Source organism: Ictalurus furcatus, chromosome 15, assembly GCF_023375685.1.
Source record: "Ictalurus furcatus strain D&B chromosome 15, Billie_1.0, whole genome shotgun sequence".
Taxonomy (NCBI): Eukaryota; Metazoa; Chordata; class Actinopteri; order Siluriformes; family Ictaluridae; genus Ictalurus; species Ictalurus furcatus.
The window spans coordinates 4,335,074-4,358,508 of NC_071269.1; the positions used below are offsets into that span (position 1 = coordinate 4,335,074).

General features: G+C 40.8%; 2 protein-coding genes across 2 annotated transcripts; both read right to left on the reverse strand.

Annotated features, from left to right (window-relative positions):
• Window positions 1-296: 296 nt before the first annotated feature.
• Window positions 297-2,544, reverse strand: mfsd5 (major facilitator superfamily domain containing 5). Its single transcript, XM_053643759.1, has 2 exons — window positions 2,395-2,544; window positions 297-1,929 (listed from the first exon to the last, which is right to left on the reverse strand). The coding sequence occupies exon 2, from the start codon at window positions 1,839-1,841 to the stop codon at window positions 411-413; it is 1,431 nt and encodes a 476-aa protein (XP_053499734.1). The 5' UTR covers window positions 1,842-1,929; window positions 2,395-2,544; the 3' UTR covers window positions 297-410.
• Window positions 2,545-7,420: 4,876 nt separating this feature from the next.
• Window positions 7,421-23,023, reverse strand: nr1d4a (nuclear receptor subfamily 1, group D, member 4a). The gene is made up of 8 exons (XM_053643763.1): window positions 22,347-23,023; window positions 12,822-13,121; window positions 12,621-12,709; window positions 12,383-12,527; window positions 9,151-9,728; window positions 8,764-8,949; window positions 8,379-8,589; window positions 7,421-7,857 (listed from the first exon to the last, which is right to left on the reverse strand). Exons 1-8 carry the CDS (start codon window positions 22,360-22,362, stop codon window positions 7,661-7,663), a joined length of 1,722 nt encoding a protein of 573 aa, XP_053499738.1. The 5' UTR covers window positions 22,363-23,023; the 3' UTR covers window positions 7,421-7,660.
• Window positions 23,024-23,435: the final 412 nt, after the last annotated feature.

Genomic DNA, 23,435 nt, shown 5'->3' on the forward strand with positions numbered 1-23,435 from the left:
AACACAGGTTTTAATGAATTTATGAAAATCTGAATAATTGTGCGGAAGCTAAATATTCTTACGCATATACACAAGAATTTATATTTTTACTCAGGTACGCAATAATTTGCACCAATCTTTATCCAGGAACCTGGACTGTGTCTGAGTCAGAATATACATTTACAAAATTGTAAACAATAAATACTCTTATATAAAAATGAAACAACAGTGAAGCGAGCAACCATGGAAAAGTAACATCATCTTTGGTCTGCTATACCACTGACCACTTTGCAAATATTTTCTGGCATTACAAGTAGTCATTTCACAAAAGTAGTTTATTTGAAAGATTTTGTTCAGACAGCTATATAGTGAGTTGTCTTGACAAAGTAGTTCACTTCAGGAACTTACTAGAAATCTTATCATCATCCAGATTAAATTTCACCCTCTCCTTTGGTCCCGTCAAGTCGCAGGTCTGCATCATTCCTCCCCAGAGTGAAGAGGCTCACAGCAGCCAGCAAAGCGGCTAGCATCATTCCAGCACAGCCTGCAAACATGTGCCTGGTACCGCTACCTGCCTCACCTGCACCAGCACCCGACACCTCACCATGTAGCGCCAGCAAGCTCAAACATGCAAGCAAGTTGAGAGGCAGACGAAAGCAGGCCAAAACTGCAGCCCTGCGCTCTACGGGGATCACACGACCCTGAAGGAAGCTCACAGCAGGAAAGTAGAAGCCACAGGCCAACTCCAGCAGAAGAAAGGCCAGGAACGATTCCCTAGGCTTCGGCTGGCCTGGTGCCGTCGAAAAAGTCAGCATAAAGAAGGAGAAGAAGGCGAGCAGTGTGGCCAAGCCCAGCAGGTGGGCCGGCTGGAGCCGGTAGCGGGCTGATGTTGCCAATCGGAAGAGTGATGATCCTGCCATGCTGGCCGCCATTAGGCAGGAGAAGACAATGCCGAGTGGTGGGCCCTGTGGCTCCAGCACGGGAGTCCACAGAAATATGAAGACATAGATAACGCTCTCGAAAAGGGCCTGCACACCACCCAGGAGGACTACGCGACGTTCTGAGAACAGAAAGCGCACACCTTCCAGACAGGCTCGCCGGAATCGAATCTGAGGGGTGCTTTGAGGGCCGAGATGAGCACTGCTTCTGTCTCTTTGGCCTCTTTGTTCCATCTTTTCCTCATTTCCCCAGTCAGAAAATACCATCCAAGCACATGCAGCCAGGCTTGGAATGGCAAGCAGGAAAGGCGCTACAGGTCCCAGCTCCAACCATTCCGCAAACAGGTTTGCCACAAGCCCAGCGCCCACAGCCAGCCCGTGATTCCAGTCTGCAGCTTTACTGAACGTCACAGGGATCCATTCTTTGGGGAAATCATGCACATTGACATGGCAGTGCACATACCAGGCCTCGAAGGCCGCACTGAGCAGGGACGTGGAGAGTCCGCCCAGCACACGACCCAGGATGAGCACAAAGTAGTCCTGAGACAGTTTGGTGAGACAGCACACGGAGTAGGACACGCAGAAAAGGAGGCATGTCTGCCTTCGACCCAGAACCTGCGGCAACCAGCCAGCCACAGGGGCAAACAGCACACATGAGGCCAGACCACAGACATATAAAATGGCGATTTGGGACTCCAGGAAGCTGTAATGCTGGTAAAGCTTGTAAAGGTATGGCCCCTGCAGCCAGTCAGCCCACAGAGCCAGCAGGTATGTTTTTAAGAAAAGCTTCTGAAAGGAGAGGAAAGCCGGGTTGGCGACGGCCGCCTGAGTGGACTGCGGAGACGCAATGCGCCGCGCTGCGAGTTCCAGACACACACACAGGACCACCAGGGCCACAAACGCAAGATATGCAGTCACAAACATGACAGACCTCGGTCAGCTTTCAGCTCCAGATTCACAGTTCTTCTTCTTCTTCTTTTCACTTTCACTTCATTGTTATGTTTTGGAGAGGCTATAAAAAGTAAGGTGGAACAAGATAAGAATCGATTGTAATGGAAAAACATAGTGAAATATGTCATGAATAAGGTAATACTGAAATTGTATTGTGTGACATTGTAGGCATCTGTCACACACGTGAACTGTAAGCTTACTTCAGTACATCAGAGCCCACTTCAAAATAAAAGAACAAGATCCAAATTACTCTATTTCTATATAAAGATTATGAAACAACGTCTTATATATATATATATATATATATATATATATATATATATATATATATATATACACACATACACACACACACACACACACCACACTTAGTGCATTATATCACAGAATATTCAGCCTAAGGTTAGTTCAATTCAGCTTAGTGAACTAGTTTAGCTACCGTTGCAAATTAGCAAGTTGGCTTGACACGGTTATCTTGATGTAATTAAAAAAATAAATTTAGTTTATTATTTAGTGTTTGCAATACCTGAAAAGCCTTGACGTGCTCCTTCATCTCAACATACTTCTTCCAGACTCTCGTATTACGGGTTTATTTAGGAGTATTAGGATCACCATTCGTTTTCACAACCGTTCCCGCGAACGCTTCCTGGTTCCGGGTAGCAACGTCACCAGGCGTGACGTGTTCGTGTAGAAATGACGCTACCCCGGAAGGAGACTAATGACAGATATGCCTAATAGACACAAACATTCAAATTCTGTTTACATTTGACATTTATATATATATATATATATATATATATATATATATATATATATATATTATCACACAAACAATTTTGATTGCTAACTTGACCGTATTTTTTTTTCCAAAAAGGTTTAGGTAACCTAATATTTACAAGCCTAACTGGCACACACGGATAACACTATAGTTTAGTTGGTTTGCTTGATTTTTGCATATTAGCTCAATATTACCTTAGAATTAAGGTGTTCCAAACAGATCCAAAATCTCCTATAGGTGTTAAATTGACAGGCATATTCATTCATTTATTCATTCATCATCAGTAAGCACTTGGTCATGGTTGCAGATGAGAATAGAGTACACCCTGGAGGGAACATAAGTCCATCACAGGGCACCATGCACACACACACACACACACACACACACACACACACACACACCTACCTACCTACAGGCAATTTTGAATAGAAAATCCACCTACCTTCATGTTTTGGGAGACTGGAAGAAACCACAGAACCCAAAGGAAACCCCCATCGACATCAAACCGGAGACCGGTGCAGTGTTGGTGAGACCACTCCCATCAGGATAGAAATGTTTCATCATAGCATAAACGTGATCAGACAGAGTAACTTTGTGTTGATTTGCAGTGATCCTTCCCTCTAAGGCACAGATTCCCAACTCTGATCATGGAGTACATCCTGTCTTGCACATGTTTGTGCTTCCCCTGTTCTAACACACCTATTTCAACTCAAGGGCTGTTAAATCAGCTGATTAATCATAGGATTCAGGTATGAATCAGGTGTGTTGGGAACATGGATATCACTTAAATGTGCAGAACAAGGAATACTCAAGCACCAGGGTTGGGAACCTGTGCTCCAAGGGAAGAAATGGACCAAACTCATGCCAGCAAAATAGCAGACCACAGACACCAGTTTTATTTGATCTGTATATGTAGACACAACACAACACATGGTCACACGGTGGCAGCATAATACAGTTTGCTGAATCGTCTTTTTACATGTCCTTACTTGCCTTTATGCATGCTCACCACGTATTTGCAGGTGTAACCTAGTGAGCACAAATGAGAAAGTGAAAAAGAACAGGTGACTGTTGCGGCCCTATACAAAATGTCAAACTTATATGTGTGTGTGTGTGTGTGTGTGTGTGTGTGTGTGTATATAGACCTCAATGGCCATGTGTTTAGGGACAAGATCGAGGTGGACATAAAGTGCATTATTGTTGTTCTGCTTACTGGGATAATCAGATTTGTCATGATACATTTTTATTTTTATTTTGAACTACTAATTTGGGAGTTGTTTCAATAAAGCAAAAAATGAATTAAGAATTAAAGAGTGTTCGTGTGTTCTGACATGTGCAATGCATGAAATAATAACCTGGTGCCCAGCAAAACCACACACACAACAGGAGAATGGCTATGCATATATAAATTCTTTAGCTAGATGATTTCTATGACATTATTAGTCATTAAAAATGTGCATTTAGATTCTTTATTGAGATTCTTTATTAAGATTCATTTTAGTTTTGTGTTTAATCTATGTGAAATCCCATGGCCAAATGGTTTGCAGTCTGTTCCCTCCTGTTAGCCACAAAATGAATAAAATCTGGTAAGCCATTCTGAATGAATGAAGTCTGGTAAGCCATCCTTTCATCAGTTCCCACATAAAATATATTCTGTATATGTAAGAGACAAGATGTATTTGGTATTGGATAACTAACTATTAACTAAAATATGCATCTGCACTCTCTTTTCATCTTTTGAGTCAATAACCAAGTGACCCTGATCTGTCTGGCATAATTTGGTTCTACATTTAGGCCAGAGAATATTAATGCCTCTGAGAGCATCCTCGTTTTCTATAAAACTCAGACGATACAACTGGTCCAAGCACACAGGGTGGGAGACAGTTCAGTGGAGAAAAGGAAGTGTTATTTTCAGCTTATTGCTAATAGGGGAGCTATTCTAAATCTCACACAGTGTAGATTTAAAGCCACAGTCGCAGATGGCCAGAACAGCATCTGAGTTTCACTATGCATGTTAATTAGCTACGGTCAGTTGCTGTTTTAATGTTTTTGGCTGTTTTGGTTTTGCATGCAGGGCTACTTATTCCTATTTTAGGGGCTATTAATTAGTTAATGAGGTGTATCAGATATGTTAGAGTAGAGAACTTCACTATAGTGTGAAGTGCAGGAGTCTAGGATGGACCATAATGTAACCAAAACACAATGCAAATGAAACATCCTGATGGAAAAAGGCTGGAGATTAAAGGAAGGACAGCAGATTGCTATCATGGCTCACAGTGAATATCAAGCTTTTATGTCTGGTTTCATATGAGCTAGCCTACTAAACTACTTTTGTATCACTGTTTTTGTGCCAGTAGCACATGAAAGCAGACAGTGCCAAAAATGCTTATATAGGCTGCATGAAACACGAAAGTGTATTAAGCAGGTTATAAAACTTTTACTGATTCCAAAATATACTAAGGTAATTTGGTTTTGGGAAAATTATAATTGGTATAAAGTAGGAAGTTAACCAATGGGTTTTGTGTAGTTTTTGTAAATGTTGAACAAACACAATATAATATTTGAACCATATCTTTAATTACACAGGAAGATTTTAATTACACAGTTGACCTGCTATGTCATTACTGCCTGCTGCACCTCCACCAGTGCCCATAGGATGACCCCAACATGCCTAGTGCAACCAAACCATATAGGCCTCCCCAGTGACTAAGGCTGTAGCAAGCCCCACTGGCACTGTTAATGTATGCTCAGGGCCACAGGTTCCATATGGCATAGGTCAGCTAAAGGGTCGTCAGCCGGGTGCCACCGCTCAACAACGTTATGCCCCTTTACCCCGGAATGTCTCCTGGTGGCAGACCCCCTGCAAGTAGTCCTTGAGTTAGGTGTTACCGCCCCAACACTTCTCCTTTATCCTAACCCAGAGCCAAAACCTACATGGTAAGTATATAAAAAAAGATTTGTGTGGCCTGGACATTTATGAGCTTAGTCTAGTGTCTTAGAGCAATGGAAACACTAAATTATGCTGAACTTAGACTCTCAGAGAACAAATGCTTTACATGTTTTTGATTTGACAATCTTTGTTACATTATATCACCATAATGAATCCATCGTTAGGTTCTTGAATGTATTCAGTGTTGATGTACCTTTTTGCATAAACGTCTAACTGTTTTGATATTTATTTTTCATCTGTTTTATCAGATCACCATTCTGTGTGAATATCTCAGGAGATCAGCAGTTTCTGAAATACTCAAACTGCCCATCTGGCACAAACAACCGCACCATGGTCAAAGTCACTGAGATCACATTTTCCCCTATTCTGTATCTGCAAGATACACTCAGTGAATATATGTACAGTATTTTATATGTATGTAATTGTTATTTTATTAAAAATTTTTATGTATGTTTTTTTTATTTTTTATTTAATGGGTCCAGATGTTTAGATTCTAGTGTATACCTCACATTCATTTAAAACTTTGTATTTCAGTTCCTTTTGAGGGCCTTTTGTTTCATACTTTGAGATATTTTGGGGGCAGAGTAAAAATAATGGAAAGTGAAGTCCCTTCTGAGATCACCATCTTTCCTCTCTGAGCTTCTATTCCTGAGATATACATCTGAAATGAAAATGCCTTTCCTGTACATCACCATGTCCTTATTCCCAGAGATGCTCTTCATCCCTCATGGGATAGAAAAAGTATTTTCTTTTACACTGCAGCTCTGTAAGAGTGCCTGCATTAATAAGGCATCAAAGTGAATAGAATATCCATGCCGTAGAAAAACACCACACTACCACATGCTATACATAATCTCATATTTATCTTGCTTCTATGGAAGGATATAATTTACAAAATATACATTAGAATGATTACATCAAATTCTTATAATAACCATTGTTTCAAGCATACAAATCTTGTGCACTCCAGTCCAAATGTCTTGATAAGTCCTCTCAGTGAAGGCTATTGGAGGTCTCTGCTGGTGTAATCTTATCTTCCATTACTTCTTCAGCACACCTGCTCAGGGTTCTTTTCCACAACCACACATTAGCCACAATCTTTCTTAAGAAGGCACCCAAACCCCCACCAATCTCTCACATAGACCTTTTGACGTATATTGTTTTGTCTCAGTCACACATACCTGCAGCCGTACAATATTTACAGCAACAAAACAGAAAAATAAGCAACTACAAAACATGCTTGGGTTATGGTGACTGCTGGTTTTGTCTCTTGAGATTAAAAATGAAACAATGGAGTACAGCGAGAGACAATATATGTACTATGTCCAAGACAGAATAGGAACAGAAATTATCAACTCAGTTACATTTTGCCAGGATGAAAGAATAATATTTCTATATTTCTTTCACAATGTGAATAACTAACCAGAGTTCTTGTGCTTACTGATACAATTAATATTGGGCTATTTAATATTACACTAACACTGATGATACATACATGTTGAACAATTGGAAAACCTACATGACATGAATTACATGGCTGTAATATTTATGTTCTGTACATGGTAATTCATTCCATTTATGTTGATGTTTATGCTTAAATGGTTCCTATACTTTATTCCTTATTTTTTTTAATATGTGGTAATGGTTGCAGGCTGTGCTAGAAAAACAGATGATAAATGCTCCAAACAGAACACCAACATTTTTTGCTTCCTTGTTCAATACAATAGCTGGATAGTCATGATATGAATAGCAAACTGCCTCCTCTTGAAATCCATGTCTGTTGGAAAAGTATTTGAGGCGCTTTGAGTGTGCTGAGAGTCTTGGGTATGGTGTGGAGAAATATAACATGGAAAGAAGAGTAGATCTTGTCTCTAATCTGTTGAGACAAACATCTTTCCATGTCCATGTCCACCCAATCACACAAAAGTGTTTCTGTTAATTCTTACAATTTGACCAAGTTGATAACAGAAATGGTGAAATGTTCCCTAGCACAATCCACTCTTATTGTCTTCTGCTAAATGAGAAGTCATCCTTGTAATGACCAGTCATGGCACGTCATAGTTTTTATGGGTCAATGTGGAAGTTGAGCAGCTTGTCTGAGTGCAGGGTGTTGAGGGTGCGCAAGTCTGGCAGACGCAGCAACAGCTTGGGGAAAAGTGCACTGTCATCAGGATGACGACGGTAAACCAAGGCTCGCAGCGCCCGTATCAGGCTCTCCTGTAACTGCTCCACAGCTGCTGTGTCAGAAACACCAGTTCGATCTATAGAAAGAGCAGCATAATCAGAATTCATATCAGATTCGAAGTAATTGATTAGTTAGAAGTTCTTAATCCTGAGTATTTCCTGATTATTTTGATCAAAATGGTTGAATAAATTTGGTCAAAACTCAACCAATGAAAAAATGTTTTTTTTTAATTAAATAAGAACATGTTCAGTACTTTGGCCCCAGTTAATTGTTGCATCTCTTATTTGCAATCATACCAATGTTCTGAGTGTCCATTTCAATAAATCTAATGTATATTTCTAATAATAGACATAAAAGATATTGGGTAATGGATGGATCTTGCATAGCTGTCAGCTGGACATTTAAAACAGCAACATCCAACATCACTTTAGGGTTGTCTTTAACATGTAACAGTGGGAATTTTGTGGTATTGTTTCTATTTTGGTGCCACTAATTAATGAAGACTAAAGCTTTAAACGAGAAATGATTTACATAAGTTTTAACATGCATATCCCTATCTGTATCTCACACAGAATTCAGTGTTTGTCTGTAGTTTACCTGCAGAGACTAGGACCACTGCCATGAAAAGTGCCATCTCATCAGATTCCAGGCTGAGCGAGGCCAATTTCTCAGAGAAGTCAAACATGGCATCCAGCAGCGAGCCCATACCCAATGTCCGCAGTGTGGCCAGCGGGTAGGCCTGCCCATTTAGAAATGTCACCGTCCGGTCCTTTGGGTTAAACAGCGAACAGAACCTTACCATCAGCACCTTTGATAAAAAGAAAACAGAGAAAAGTTTGATAATGTACCCATGCAGAAGCTAATTACACATGAAGAATAATTATTCATAATTAAGTAGATGTCAGACACAGAAATCAGGAATAAATATGGCTAGAGAGATTGGAATTAATGAGACAAGGCCATCAAGATCAGCCATGTGTACCTGAAAGGTGCCCGCTTTGAGCAACATGATCTGGTCATGTTGGCACAGGTCTTGAAACCCTGGGATGCCCTTGGCAAACTCCACCACCTCCCGCACTGCAGGGGTGAAACACTGAGAGAAAGACTCCCACACCTGCTGGCTTGAGACGCCTGGCGCTGAAACTGGGCATGCATTCAGAGGGCAGGCCTGGAGAGACAGATTAGGGGAGAAAATAAATTGAGTCTTCGAAAATTCACAGCATTTCCATATTTGCAAGGTAAACACATTCTTAAGTCAGTTTAATAATAAATAATATATCACTTAAAGTTAGGACAAATGAATTTAAAACTTTGGTCCAAGTTGTAAAGAAAATTCATCACAACACTACAATTTAAAGGCACTTCTCACCAGTACTTTGGAGCCTGCGACCAGCTTCCATGGGCATGAGGTCTGAGCCTGCATCTCCCCAGCTGCATAGCTATTGCCGTAATTGGCCTGCGGAGATGTGTTAACTGTAGACTGGCACGGGATTTGATTGGATGGAGCATGGTTTTGATAGTGACCGTTATCCACTGAGGATATTGGGCATTTGTTTTCATTGGGCATTTGCTGTCCAGGGCAGAGACCAGATACTGTGTAACCCACAGGTACACCAGAGTGATATGTTGCAGGACTATTGACATGGGAGAAGCTGCTTTCCTGAGAGGTGGCGCTCTGAAAGGAAGTTGGCACACTGCTGCCGGTGTTGATGCCAGCTGCCCTCTTTGTCAGACGTTCGGGAGCACTTGGGAAGATGTCCTGATAGGCTTTTGCCATGGAGCCAATAATTTCTTTGGGTTGGATCTCCATAGGGCTGGCTGGGGGGTCACAAGGAGGGGAGGAGGCCATGTTCAAGCTGGCTGACTCATTCAGGCTGTTCATGTAGCTCTGCATTTCATCCAGCAGCCTCTGCTTCTCGCGTTTAGGGATGCGGCCGAAGCGTACAGCTAAGAGAGGCACAAAGAAACATGGATTTCAGTGTTAAATGATTGAGTACAATTGCTAGATTACTAGGTACAAAGTAGGGGTAGGTTGGAAATGGGATCTTTGAGAATGGTGTAAAGTTTACACACTCTTTTTCAGAGAAAACCTGACCAGATATGACCAAAACAGTAGATCCTCATATAAAAAGCACTTCTTATTTGGTCCTCTCTCATATTCTAAAAATATCCATCAGCCAGTTAAGCTAAAAATAGGACCCATATCACTGTATACTGCCCCTGCTCATTCTCCTCTTACTCCCTCATTCGACCAGTAAATAGGGCAGTAGGGCAGGCAAAACGTGATGTCAATGCCATAGTGAGTGGCTAAAAAGACTGATACCCATTAGAGCCAGGGTTCATTGGTCTGGATGGGAGTGAGAGCAGAAAGAGAGGAGAGAATGAGAGAAGGGGAGAATAAAGAAAAGAAAGAGAAGAGAGAAATAAAATTTAAAAGAAATAAATAAATAATGGATAATATAAAGAATGGAACAGAGGAGTAAAAAATTGAGAGAAGGATGAAAGAGAGAAGATATAGAAGGATAGATACAAGATATACGAGAGCAGCATGAGAGAAGAAAAGAGAACTCTGGAGAGGAAAAAGTAAAAGAGAACAGTACACAAGTGGAGTGTGATGAAGAAAGGAAAACACAGCACCAGAGCAGGCGCTTAGAGGGTGTCTAGGCTAAGAGAAGAAACACCAAAGCTACATGTACATTGTACAATTCTGGCATGATTTTGCTTTTGCAGAGAAATGTCACATATTGTACAATTACAAATGCGTGACGATTACAAATGTGGGACATGAAATTCTTTGGTTGTGACTTGAAATTGGCGGGCTTAGAAAGACAGCCAACAACAAAGTGTCCGAAATTTTTTATTAAAATCTTAATCTTAAAATCTCATCTACCAATAAGAAGACAGCATGAGATTCTGTGAAACTCACATGGCAGCTACAAATACAGTAGTGGCAATGGTGAAATGCAAACAAAACATGCTAATGCTCAGAAAAAAATATCCCGATTACCTCAAGCTCAATTTGATTAATGGCTCTGTTTATGCAACCCCATTTTTTGCACAAGTCTGGATCACATGGTTTGATTAAAGCACATTAAATTCATTTTCTATTGTTAGAAGATCTTCATTGTACAAAGTGACATGGAGGATTCAGCCATGATTATTGAGATCATATACAATGTGAAAAGTAATAATCTCAAAAGACTGCTGAAATCACAGTGTAATACAGGCTTAAGGAGAGTTGCTCTACTAATCTTAAACTTAAATTCAAGAAATCAAGATGAAATTGCTGAGATAACCTTCCAAGAATATCAAGCACCTCTTTGCTTTATGCATGATGGAATATTAAACAACTTTATGAACTGATATATGTAAATCGTTTTTCCTTTAAAAAAACAACAACTGTAAGAGCCACACTCAGTTATGTTCCACTGAGACAAAACATTGTAACGGATTTATTTCTATGAGCCCTATATTGAGGTTTGCCTTTTTGAAATGGTAAGATAACAGCGGAAGTGAAACCGTGCCATCGTGTCAAACTGAACATCTGCTTCTATCATAATGCTAAAATCACACAACGGCCTGAGTTGAAATCAGGGCGGCCACTTTTATGTGGTGAAGAAGCAGTTATATGAGGTTTTCCTGTTTGTGCAATAGGTGCAACAAAAGAAAGGGGTTTTTAGGTTGTGGTTCTTCACACTCTCCTAAGGGTCAACAGGAATGCTTGCCTACTCCACTGTGTATCTATTCAAACATTTTCCCCCAGAGCCTCATCATACCATCAACCATATAACCTACTTGTGCTTACACCCCACATGTTCACATAGATCTGATATTGTCCCACAGCTGGTAGCACCAACACTGACGAGAAGACATGAAGCCAAAACCAAACCCACTAAGTAGGTCACAGTGTGTGTGGCTGTCTTGTTTTGATTTCTGGGCCAGACAAATATTTCCTACTTAGTCATTTTATTATGTGTTGAGTTCTCTTTTTTGTGTGTTTTTCTGGTGAGAAAACTACAGAAACAGGAAATGAATGGTTCATTGTTTCACCAAGGGGGCAATAGAGCCACCTCTTTATTTTTATTTTTTTTGCAACTCTTGCTTAATTGTTGCAGCGACAGGCTATTCATTGCAGGAGCTATCATAAGGGCACATGTGGGGTAATCTAGTTGCCTGTGTTCCAGTTTCCCAAAATAATTCTTGTACTTGCTGCAGTTTTCCAGATGACGGATAGCTTCAGGGACTGCATGACTCCAGCCCTCATAAATCATTGTCTGTGGAATGGGTGGAGGAAGGAGAGCTTAGGGAGTGTGCAGGAGAAGGCCTAAACTGGCTCAGAGAGAAAGAGAGAGATAGAGAGAGAGGGAGGGAGGAGGCTATGCACAACATACTGCAAAGGGCAGGAGAAACACCAGCGCGAGGCTGCACTTCACCCAAAAAAGATGTGCTCTCCTAAAAACTTCCTAACTGTGCAAAAGCTAAATAGGTTGAGAAATGTGAAGCCTTCGTTTTTCTCTGCCTTTGCAAGCCTGTCGTGGAGCTGTGTTTGCGACGCAAATGCGATGCCGAGGTGGCAGGACACAGGTAACGATGACACTCACCATCACGGGACATGCCCACGGCCAAACACTTCTTGAAGCGGCAGTGCTGGCAACGGTTGCGGTTCATGCGCATGATCAAGCAGTTCTCGTTCTTCATGCACATCTTGTAGTTAATGTTCTGCTGAATGCTGCGGCGAAAGAAACCCTGGCAGGAATGAAAACCAGGAGACAGTGAGGCTTGGGGTTCCACCAGGAGGAACTTCATTACCCTCTATATCGAAATGTTTATGGGTTTTACCTTGCAGCCCTCACATGCATGAACTCCATAATGGAAGCCTGATGCGATGTCACCACACACTTTACAGAGTAGGACCATACCTCCTGCTTCTGAGAGAATGGGACAGAGGGAAAGAGATTAGGAGGAAAAGAAACAAGAATTGGTTTCTCAGTGTTATGACTAAGCATCTTATCTTTAAGGACAGTGAGATCTGGTGCTTACTGGTGAAGGTGCCAGTAAAGCCACATGGCCTCTTTCCTGCAATGGGATGGGAGTAAGTATTCTGGTTGGAAGATGCTGTTGAGCTGCTGTAGATCTCTGGGAACTGAAAAACCAGTTTGGGAGAGGAGGGGGTCCCACTGCTGCCATGTTGTTTCAGAGCGCCAATCTCTGTGAAGGTGACCTCCTCTGGGGATGAAGGCTGTGAGTGTGTGGAGGGCGACTGGGTCTGGTACCCACTGGACGGGCTTCCTGGGCTTGGGCTGGCACTGCCACTGGAGCCAGCATACAGGATAACACTTCCTGAAAAAAATTAAACAATTAGATGTAAACATCAAACACATGTGTGTCTTGTACCAGTTCACCACAGACTTTTATAAATTTACTTTTCATAATATAACTCCTAGACCGTCTTTTGTGCAAAGTAAAGTACAGTACATCTTACTCACCCAGTTTCACCCAGTTGTGTTCAAAACTGGGACATTAAATATGCTGATGAGATGAGATGTAGGAATGTGATACACTAGGGACTCATATTATAAACGACAAGCTCACCTACACAACGCAAAAAGTACTGCAATGACTGGTTGTGACATACTTATAAGCCCAAATTGCTTTATGCATGTTATTATGTATGGGAAAAAACACGATTGGGCATGTTATCATAGGAAAAATAATAAACTACAGTGTAGTATGATGTTGTTTTCAGCTCAGTGTTGATTATTTTTCTATAAGTATTTTATTCATTTATATGTATTTATTCTTATACCACAGCAACTTGCCAATGATTACATTTTAATATCTGTTTATAGTTATCAGCCATGTTAAACCAGACAGCGCAAATTCCTCTGTCTTGAAGCGGAAAACCTACTGAATATTACAAAATGTTGACTTCCATAAATGTTATCTCCTAACAGAAAACGTCACCATATTAATCATTTTTTCCTTCTACATTTTCAATAATGTATTAATAGTCTTAGATTATGGCGTATCTGATTAGTGGTGTATCTGCCAGACAAGTTCCTGTAGCTGTTACTACAGAAAGTAGCTATTAGTATAGAAAGGATAACATATTAGAGTAAGCGCATTAATATAATTCATGTCATTCATTTTCAGCTGTTACACAGAACAGGCTACACAGCAATAAAGAAACCAACTGGCCAGCAAGTCGGGGAAGATTTTTGTTCGTAGTCATTAAATTCAGAGTAAAGTGATGCAATGTTGTGTAATCTCAGATTGGTGAAGGGGCATGATAAAATGAATTAAATACTATATTGCAAATATATTTTTATATGTATAATGTTGATAATAATGTGCCACATAATATATTAAAACAGTACTGAGGTCTTGGTGTCACATGGTGCAATATGTTAAATATGCTGTAATTCATTCGATCATAAATAGTAACACTCATCTGCAATGCCTGAGGTTGGTCTGGATGCTCAGAGCACACAATAAAACTTGTGAAGCTCAGTTAGGACTCGGCACTGCATTCCTCTACAAAATAAGTAGGTTACTACAAGGGCCAATATTGCATTAATGATTAATAAGCAATATATTGTGCTTATTAATAAATAATAAAAGCAGGCTCAGATAGAATAAATGCAAGTGTTAAAACAGCATCACCGACACATGCATTCACTAACCAAGTGATTTTAGTAGAGATTTTATTTTTAAGAGATTATATTTTAGGGAACTTTATTGGATTATTTTTTTTCTGTAGATTTACATAGCCATATTCCTATTTTAAAAACAAATTAAATTTTCACAACAATATTATGAGATATACTGTAGACCCAGGGTTCTCATGGTCTCATGGCCCATGAAGCATAGACAGGGGGCCCCACAATTTTTTTCTTTTGTTACACCACCCACCATCATCAAAACTATTATACAGTCCTATCTGAAAGTATTGGAACAGTAAGGCCAATTCTATTGTTTTTGCAATACATTGAAGACATTTGGGTTTGAGATTAAAAAAATTTTTTTTAGATGAGGCGGTAGATCAGAATTTCAGATTATTTTCCTGATATTTACATCTAGATGTGTTAAAAACTTAAAACATGGCACCTTTGGTGGCAGACCATTCAGTTTTTAGGTGAGCAAAAGTATAGGAACAGTTGTCTTTCAGTTGTTGTTTGTTTTGGGGGGTTTCTCCCTTCAGTCTCCTCTTCAGGAGGTGAAATGCATGCTCAACTGGGTTAAGGTCTGGTGACTGACTTGTCCCGTCTAAAACCTTCTACCTTTTCCCTGCTGATGAAGTCCTTTGTTGTATTGGCAGTGCTTTGGGTTATTGTCTTGCTGCATGATGAAGTTCCTCCCGATTAGATTGGATGCATTGCTCTTTAAACTGGAAGACAGATTGTTTCTGAAGACATCTGAATTTATTCTGTTGCTACCATCATGAGTTACATCATCAATAAAGATTAGTGAGAATGTTCCAGAAGCAGTTATGCAAGCCCAAGCCATGACGCTACCTCCACCATGTTTCACAGATGAGCTTGTATGTTTTGGATCATGAGCAGATCCTTTCTTTCACCACACTTTGGGCTTTCCATCACTTTAATAGAGGTTAATCTTGGTTCCAGAACGTTTGTATTTAATGTCTGTATTTCTTTGCAAATTCAAATCTGGCCTTCTGATTCTTACTGCTGATGAGTGGATTGCATCTTGTGGTATGGCCTTTATATTTCTACACTTGAAGTCTTATTTGAATGGTGGATTGTGATACCTTCACCCCTGCCCTGTGGAAGTTGTTGGTGATGTCACTAAGTGTTGTTTTAGGGCTTTTCTTCACAGCTCTCACAATGTTTCTGTCATCAACTGCTTTTGTTTTCCTTGGCTGACCAGTTCCATGTATTGTTGTTAATACACCAGTGATTTCTTTATTTTTCAGGACATTCCAAATTGTTATTTGGCTATGCCCAATGCTTGTTCAATGGCTCTGATAGAGTTTCCCTCTTTTCTCAGCTTCAAAATGGCTGGCATTTCTCCCATAGACAGCTCTCTGGTCTTCATGTTGGCTTATCCTTTTTAACAACAAATGTAGTCTTCACAGGTGAAACCTAACACTCAAACCAGGAGTAAACATTTAGCGCTATTTAGTATTTTACAGTTAATACTAACTGTATTGTATACTAACTGGGTTGATGGCTGCAAACATCTGCGAACTCATGTTGTAGACCAGTGGTCACCAACCCTGTTCCTGGAGATCTACCTTCCTGAAGACTTTAGCTCCAACCATAATCGTGCACACCTGCCCATTTAATCTTTGCCTTAAGAAGATCTTGATCAACTAAAACAGGTGTGTTAGGTTTTGGTTGGAGATGAAACCTGCAGGAAGATAGATCTCAAGGAAGAGAGTTTGTGACCACTGCTGTAGAGCTTGAAAATGCTGTTATCGGAAAGTACAGATGTGTGGATGAATAAGCTAATACATTTTGGACCGATATAAATTTGATTATAAATTAGAAGTTAACAATACAAGTACAGTATATAGGTATAGCTATATATATATCTGTGGCTGAGCACTTGATTCATATCCTTGAAGCAAAAATAAATAAATAAATAAATAAATCCAGATTAAATCTAGAACCCTTGAGGATTTTTCAGTTGTCCTACTGGGGGAATCTTTAAATTTTAATTGCAGAAATTTACACCCGAGAGTTTCCCACAGGAAGAGAGGGCTACAAGCAGAACCATTTTAGGAATCCTTATTCAAATACCCATTGAAGAACCGACCTTAAAGGGATTCTTTTTCTAAGAGTGTATTTTCAGATTTTTAATAACAAGCTTTTTAATCTTTTACTTGCGGATCTAGTGGCCTAATTTAGCACAGCATTAGCTCCTGTGGTTCATCCTCCCCCTTTCTCCCCCCCGTGCTCTTCTGCACCGCATCCTCCCGCATCTCCGGTCATGCGACTCGGATGAGCTGACTTCGTGTTGGTGTCACGTGGCCGCGCGCTCTCACGCCTCTTGACTCCACACCAATAGCGGCTCCTCTCGCTCCTGTGGCACGGAGCCAGCCGCGAGCAGCACCTGACCGACTCCTCACATGGAGCTGCGAAATCCGCGGTCTCGTGCGCAACGTCACAAATCGGTTCCGTGATTTCATGTCGGTGGCGCGCGCTCAAGGACGTCTTGCAATGCTACCACTGCGCGAAATGGATCACAGGCGGGGAGGGAGGGTCACGTTTGGTGAGAATGTGCTCTGCGGCTTTGGTTGGACCTTTGATCCACCGAGTCTGAATCTTATAATAAGAAATGACTGTTAGTAGCTATTACTCTTTCTTGTGACCCAAATAAGAGAGAAGTGACATGTTGCTTTTAAAGCACTATAGTTTGCAAAGGTTGTGTTTACATTACAACAGAATGCATCAGAGGTGCCAAAACCAGAATTTGCTCAGGTTTATGCTCTAACAAACCTTCTTAACTCGAACGAGCTAATTAGGTGTGTTAGTGTAGGGAAACTGCTTGATTATGTACACATCTATAAACCATGGATGCTGCTATAACCTTATATGTTGCAATTTATGATGGTCTATAATCTCATATACTTTGCATAGTCTGCTTATTATTATTATTATTATTATTATTATTATTATTATTCATGCATCTTCAGTAACCACTTTACCCTGGTCATGGTCATGGTGCATCCAGAGTCTTTCCCAGGAATACTAGGTGTGAGCCTCCTAGATCATGACTAATCATGACTAATCATGACTAATCAGCTCCTAATGGGCACCATGGAATTCATCTCAACTTACTTTTCACCAAACTATCACATAACATCTCCTGATTATAATCCTAGTGTTACATTATTTTGTACTTAATTTTTTTTATTGATTTATTTTAAAAAATGTTTTTACATTAGTTACTTTTGCACTTCCAGGACCACAGTTTGCTTCCTCGGGCTCAAAATATTTCATAATATGCACATCTGCAGGCCTATATTTATTATTTACAAGCTTTTTATGAGAAGGCCCATGGATATGCAATACTACAAGTGCACATATCCTCATCCAAACAAAAAACTAAATAAAAAATGTCTGCTATAGTCTACTCAACCCCATAGCCTTAACAGTCATTTTACAGTAGCCTGTTCCTTGAACTCTGCCATCGCAGCCTCCCAAGTAAACAACAGGAAAAGGTTTGAGGCTACAAGCTGCACAGTGCAAATAACCTCTGCTCTGCGAGTGAGGAAAATATAAACAGATGCTTCCCCTGGCTCGGCCCCTCCACAGAGCTGCTGCTGCTACCTCATGCTGCATGTTAATTGATTAACACGGGTGTTTTTATAATCCCACAGTAAGCATGTATGTGTGGGATTTAGTGTTGACACACTGCCATGCCTGACCTTCCATGTGTGTGACTCAGGTCATTACCTGAGATTAGCTCAGCAGCCCCACCCATACAACATACACTCACTTCTAGACAACATGTGCCCACAGAGTATTTCATGGAAATATGGAGTAATAGATGAAGAGCCAGCTTCTAGTGAAGGAATGCACTTGAAGGGTCCACACTTGAGGCTAAAAGGATATCATTTCTCATATCATCATTTTAATAGGTACAATGACCTCTCTGGATTATCGAGTGTAAAAGACAGTTCTTAGGCATGGTCTCTGCAGGATAAAAGGAAGAGGGTCAGTGGAAATACTCATGTTAATTAAGGAATCAGCAGGACCCTAACAGCTCATCATGAGCTTAGACTACGCGTGCAAACTTTAATCTGCCTGGGAGTAAAGTCAGACACAGGAGCGTGTGCTCTCTATACAGGCACAATCATTTCCCCTTCTCACCCTGCTCTTTCCCTCCCTTTACCATCTATGCAAAATGTTAAAATCCCCTGGCTTGCACTGTTGCCGTCCAGCGTGATCTCAATATCATCTTCATGTTTCGGTGTCTAAAAGTGTAGGGGCATACGAGTCATACTGTTACTGTATTATTGCGCTTTATAGAGTCTCATACCTCACACCTGAAGGCTCAGTAGAACATAAAACACTTAAGAGGGAGTAGAGATACACGGCATGCTGCTCCATTCGGTGTTTGTTAATAAAAGGGACCACTTCTCAAAGTAGGTCAAAGTCACAGTGGACTATTTGAATCAAGTGATACACTATCTAAAAGTCTTATGTCACAGTTGAATGCTCATATCTGATTGGCCAGAATGTGTTGATTCATTTTTTTATAACAGCAGCTGTGACAGTAGTACATCAAGGTTTCACAGGTTTATATTCATGGGCTTGTTCTAATATATTATTGTTTCTATAGTAACAACTAATTCACAGAAACTTGTATAGGGAACAATCTATAAAACCTAAGGCTAATAATCAATGGATGCAAAAACAAAGAAAGTTTTTCTTTGTTATTTAACAAAGAAAAACTTACACGTTTGAAGCTTTTATGTAAGGAGACGTTTATTGTACATTTGTGTCAAGTCAACTGGCTTTATTGTCATTTCAACCATATACAGTTGGTACAGTACACAGTGAAACGAAACAACGTTCCACCAGGACCATGGTGCTACATAAAACAACACATGAGACTACACAGAACTACAATGTCTGTAAGGAGTCTCCAGTGTCAGTGCTTTGTAAAGGACATTTCTGACGTGGGGAAGTTTTTAGGACAGAGTCGTTTGTGATTTTCTGGGTAACATGACAAGCTGTGTTGTTTTGTCTTAATGTCAAGAGATTCACGTCATGAGAGGGGAAAAAAACAAGGCTTTTTTTTTTTTGAAGGAATGATTTATTTATAGCAGCTTTAAGGTATCTATTTATAGCAGCTTTAAAGGTAAGCAATAACAGAGAAGCAATAAACGCCCAATACTATGCTTTTTCAGATCACATTCTTATCAAGATGTTCTTGTTCTGTTTGTGGATCAAACGATACTAGGACACTGTTCACGGGGTTTATAATCCTGTAAATTATAAACAGCCTCTTTAAAGTGGGAAAAAAAAGATATTGCATGCGGCGGAAAACGTGACGACGCGCTACATTTCCTCGGTGAAATCTCTGACCCACTGACCAACCTCCCTCTTTCCGTCTCTCTGGAGCGGGCACCGAAATATACAGCAGAGTCAAGAGCAGCACAACAGTGAGAGAGGGAGGGTGGGGGTGAGGGTGGGAGGGGGTTCGGGAATCACGCGCCGCACGCGGCCGAGAGAGCGCATCCACGTGAAGGCGAACGGAGGCGCGCGAGGGAACGAGGAGAGGATATCGCGCACGTGGGCGGAGCCTTGCCTGTTTTGTTATTTTCTTTTATTTATTTTTTTTAAAAACGTGAAATTAAAGGGGGAGGGATGGGAGGGAGTTCTCTCCTCTGATTCTGCATTTAGCGCCGCAACCCAGCGAAATTCAACACTCAGATCTATACATTGCCTCATATGACCTTTTATTTCGTATATTGTTTACAGCACAATTTTGGGCTCGGGTTGAGAGAAGGGTAGTGCAGCAATATCCAGGACTGCAGTTCTCTCTACAGGAATGGAAAACGATCAAAGTCTGAATGAGACAAACAGAGCTAGACAGTCATAACAGAAGATAAGAGGCATCAATCTAAATCTGGAACCCTTAAAGGTTATGCGGTTGTCCCTCTGCAGAAACCCTTAAACTTTCTATGTAGAAGCCCACAATAGTGGAACTTTACCAGAAAGGGTTTCAAACTAGAACCCTTTTAGTAAGCTAGGGATACTTCATTATGCAAAGATACAAAGAACCCTTCACTCTGAGATATAAATGTAGGCTAATGAACTGGATTTTCCCTTTTCGTTTCAGTGGTACCGTGAAGTAGGCCTACACCTTTTTGTACCTTTAGTATGATTCTAGTAAGGTACCTGGGACAATACATGTGGTGTAATTTTTAGAGTAATGTGTTAAAGGTATACTATATTCACATTTCCAGTTGAAAAGGTACCCTTGATGAGACCACCTGCAGTTACAATGAAAAGTCCAGTTTGGTACCATCAGGCTAAGTCTGAGAGAGTTTATGTGTCATAGTCAAGTCTATGTGCCAAGTGTTCCCCCAAAGTGTACAACATTTCACCCGCACTGCAAATGAAACCAAATACCAACTGGTTGCTATAATCATCATCTTGGCACTGTTTCATATCACTCCTCTGCCTAGCTCCGCAGTGGAACAGTAGATCACTTGTGGCTTATGTCAGTATTTGTCAGTCTGTTTTAGTCCATCAATAACAATAACAATCCTGTTCAAACTCACGTGTCATACCATACCAGTAATTATATTTTGCTGGCCATAAAGTGAGGTGTGGCATGTTTTCATTTCATTGTCAACTATTTGTTTCACATGGCCAAACCTGGATTTCCTAAAACCCAAGGAGTTCAAAAGGACACATAAAGTTTCTATCACGGGTCCAAGAACGTGACCATAACCTTTTGAACCAATAAAACATCCTTCAGTCAATAGACCAGTGCACTAGGTAAGCAGATCCAGCAGGGCTTGGTGGCCCCTGGATAACCTTCCAGAGGAAAGCCCTGTGCAAATAAGCTTAACTAGCCAAGTTCTTATAGTAGACATTCAAGTAATAATATAAAAGAGTTCTTTTATATTATTAGTCTAATTGTTATTAAATACTTTTGCTGACAAACTGAAGAATAGGTTTTGAATCTGTTAATTGTGGAATTCAGTAAGAGGTGTTGCGCACACACACACACACACACACACACACACACACACACACGTCTTACTATCCTTGTGAGTACCTTACACTGACATTCTTATTAACGCAAGTACTTTTAATGCTATGTCTACACCAAATCTAACCCTAACCTAAAAACATGCCCAAACACACACCAAACACACACATCTGTGTATATCTGATTGAGCTGCTGTAGGCTAGATGGCCCTGACACAAATAGCATTTTTTTTCTGTTTATATCACGCCCCAGTGATAGTTGCATGGCTACAGAGTCTCATTTTAGGCAGCTCGCCCGCTGAACCAAAACACTTGGGCTTCTGGAGCGGAGGCGCGTGGACTGCTCCACGTGAGTTTGTTTTCATGCTCAGAACAGGAAGTTGCAAGTGCGCGCGCGTGCAGCACTCATAGATCTTACAGTGTTTCATGCTGCTGTTCGTGTCAGCCCTGCTGAGTGTTGGCAATCATTCATCGTCGCTTGTGTACGTAAACTGAAAGTTAATAATGCACCTTGCACTTGCTCGTTGCGCCCTTATAGGCAATAAAGCAGCACTGCACACAGCAATGTAACTTCCACATAAAAAAAGGCACACAGTTGTGCATATAACTCAGCTAAATTTTATAATATTGCAAGCCAATGGACAGGTAGACACCAAGAACCTAACTTACGACAAGCCTGGATCGACACAAGAATGCAGCAAAAAACATGACAACTGAATAAATAATATAGGCTGTATGTTTAAAGCAATATCTTTTGACATAAATTTGCATGAAATTCATTAGTCTATGTAAATGGTAATTATAGCCTATGATAATAAAAATTATTATTATTATTATTATTATTATTATTATTATTATTATTACTCACCAGGGTTGCTATCCATCCTTGATATATGTCTTGTTCGATCTTTTTGTCGATTATTGCCTTTATTTCAGGCTCAGATCCTCAATATGTGCATATGTCGAATTAGGCGAAAGAGGTGTCGAATAAGTGCGCGGGTCGAAACCGGTGAAAAAGTCATAAATACGAATGCACAGAAGGAAGAATAAACAGTAGTGCATACAAAACAGGAGATAAGTGTGCAAAATAAAGCCCGAGCTCTGTCAGGTGCGCCGAGCTTTCTGCAGTTCCTTCTCACTGTCTAGATCTTTGCCGGTGTAATAACGTCTCGGGTCTGGCACGCGCGCCGTGTTGTATCCTATAGTGAAGAATTCAGAGTAAATCTTGCCACGACTGTGTACAGGGACGGACTGTCAAAACTTGAGCACCCCACCCTAGCGATAACACATCTCACACCTCTCACACCCACATCCGTCCCGCTCAGGTGACTTGGGTAGTGCCACTAAGGGACCCTATTGAGAATGCGTGTGGTTCCTTTGGACTTGCGTGCCCCTCTAACTCCGTTTTCTCGCCCTGCTTTAGTGTGACACCGCGCACTTTCATTTGAGCTGGGGTATTAGATGTGCTTATTCGAGCGCGGGGTGAAAAGCTGCCTCGTGCATGTGCGCTCTGCATGTGCCGGAGAGATCGCTGCCCTACTGACACACATTTTATGCAAAATGTTCTAGCGTGCGGCACGGAGACATGAGAGGCAAAGGCGAGCACGTGGAACGGAGGCGGAGCTCACCGTGACCGAAGCGTTGCTTTCAAAAGGCATTTGCTACTTGTCAAAACACGCCCTGTGAAGTGTCACGACATGAAGGCTGCATCAACAGTAGTAGCTATTAAAATCCACAATCGTTGGGAATCCTTGGAGATGTCCACTGCGTGGATCACGTGACAGACACAGAATGTATAAAGATGAGCTTTTGGCATTGAATTAACTCGTTTTCAAAACATTTCGGACACATAGAATCTAAGATATGTATACTAGTAGGCTGTACAGTCGACTCTGACGGACAGTTTTGCTCTTAGTTCAGGTTGTAAATTCACAAGCATTTCTATTCGGAGCTTCAT

What these genes read in the sequence shown, in the direction of transcription:
- nr1d4a (XM_053643763.1), bottom strand. An exon ending in CGTGGGCATGTCCCGTGATG is followed by an intron (nt 9,729 to 12,382) that starts GTGAGTGTCATC and finishes TGCCTCTCTTAG; the next exon opens with CTGTACGCTTCGGCCGCATC. An exon ending in AGTGGTCCTAGTCTCTGCAG is followed by an intron (nt 7,858 to 8,378) that starts GTAAACTACAGA and finishes CTCTTTCTATAG; the next exon opens with ATCGAACTGGTGTTTCTGAC.
- mfsd5 (XM_053643759.1), bottom strand. Translation starts at nt 1,841, where the DNA reads ATGTTTGTGACTGCATATCTTGCGTTTGTGGCCCTGGTGGTCCTGTGT.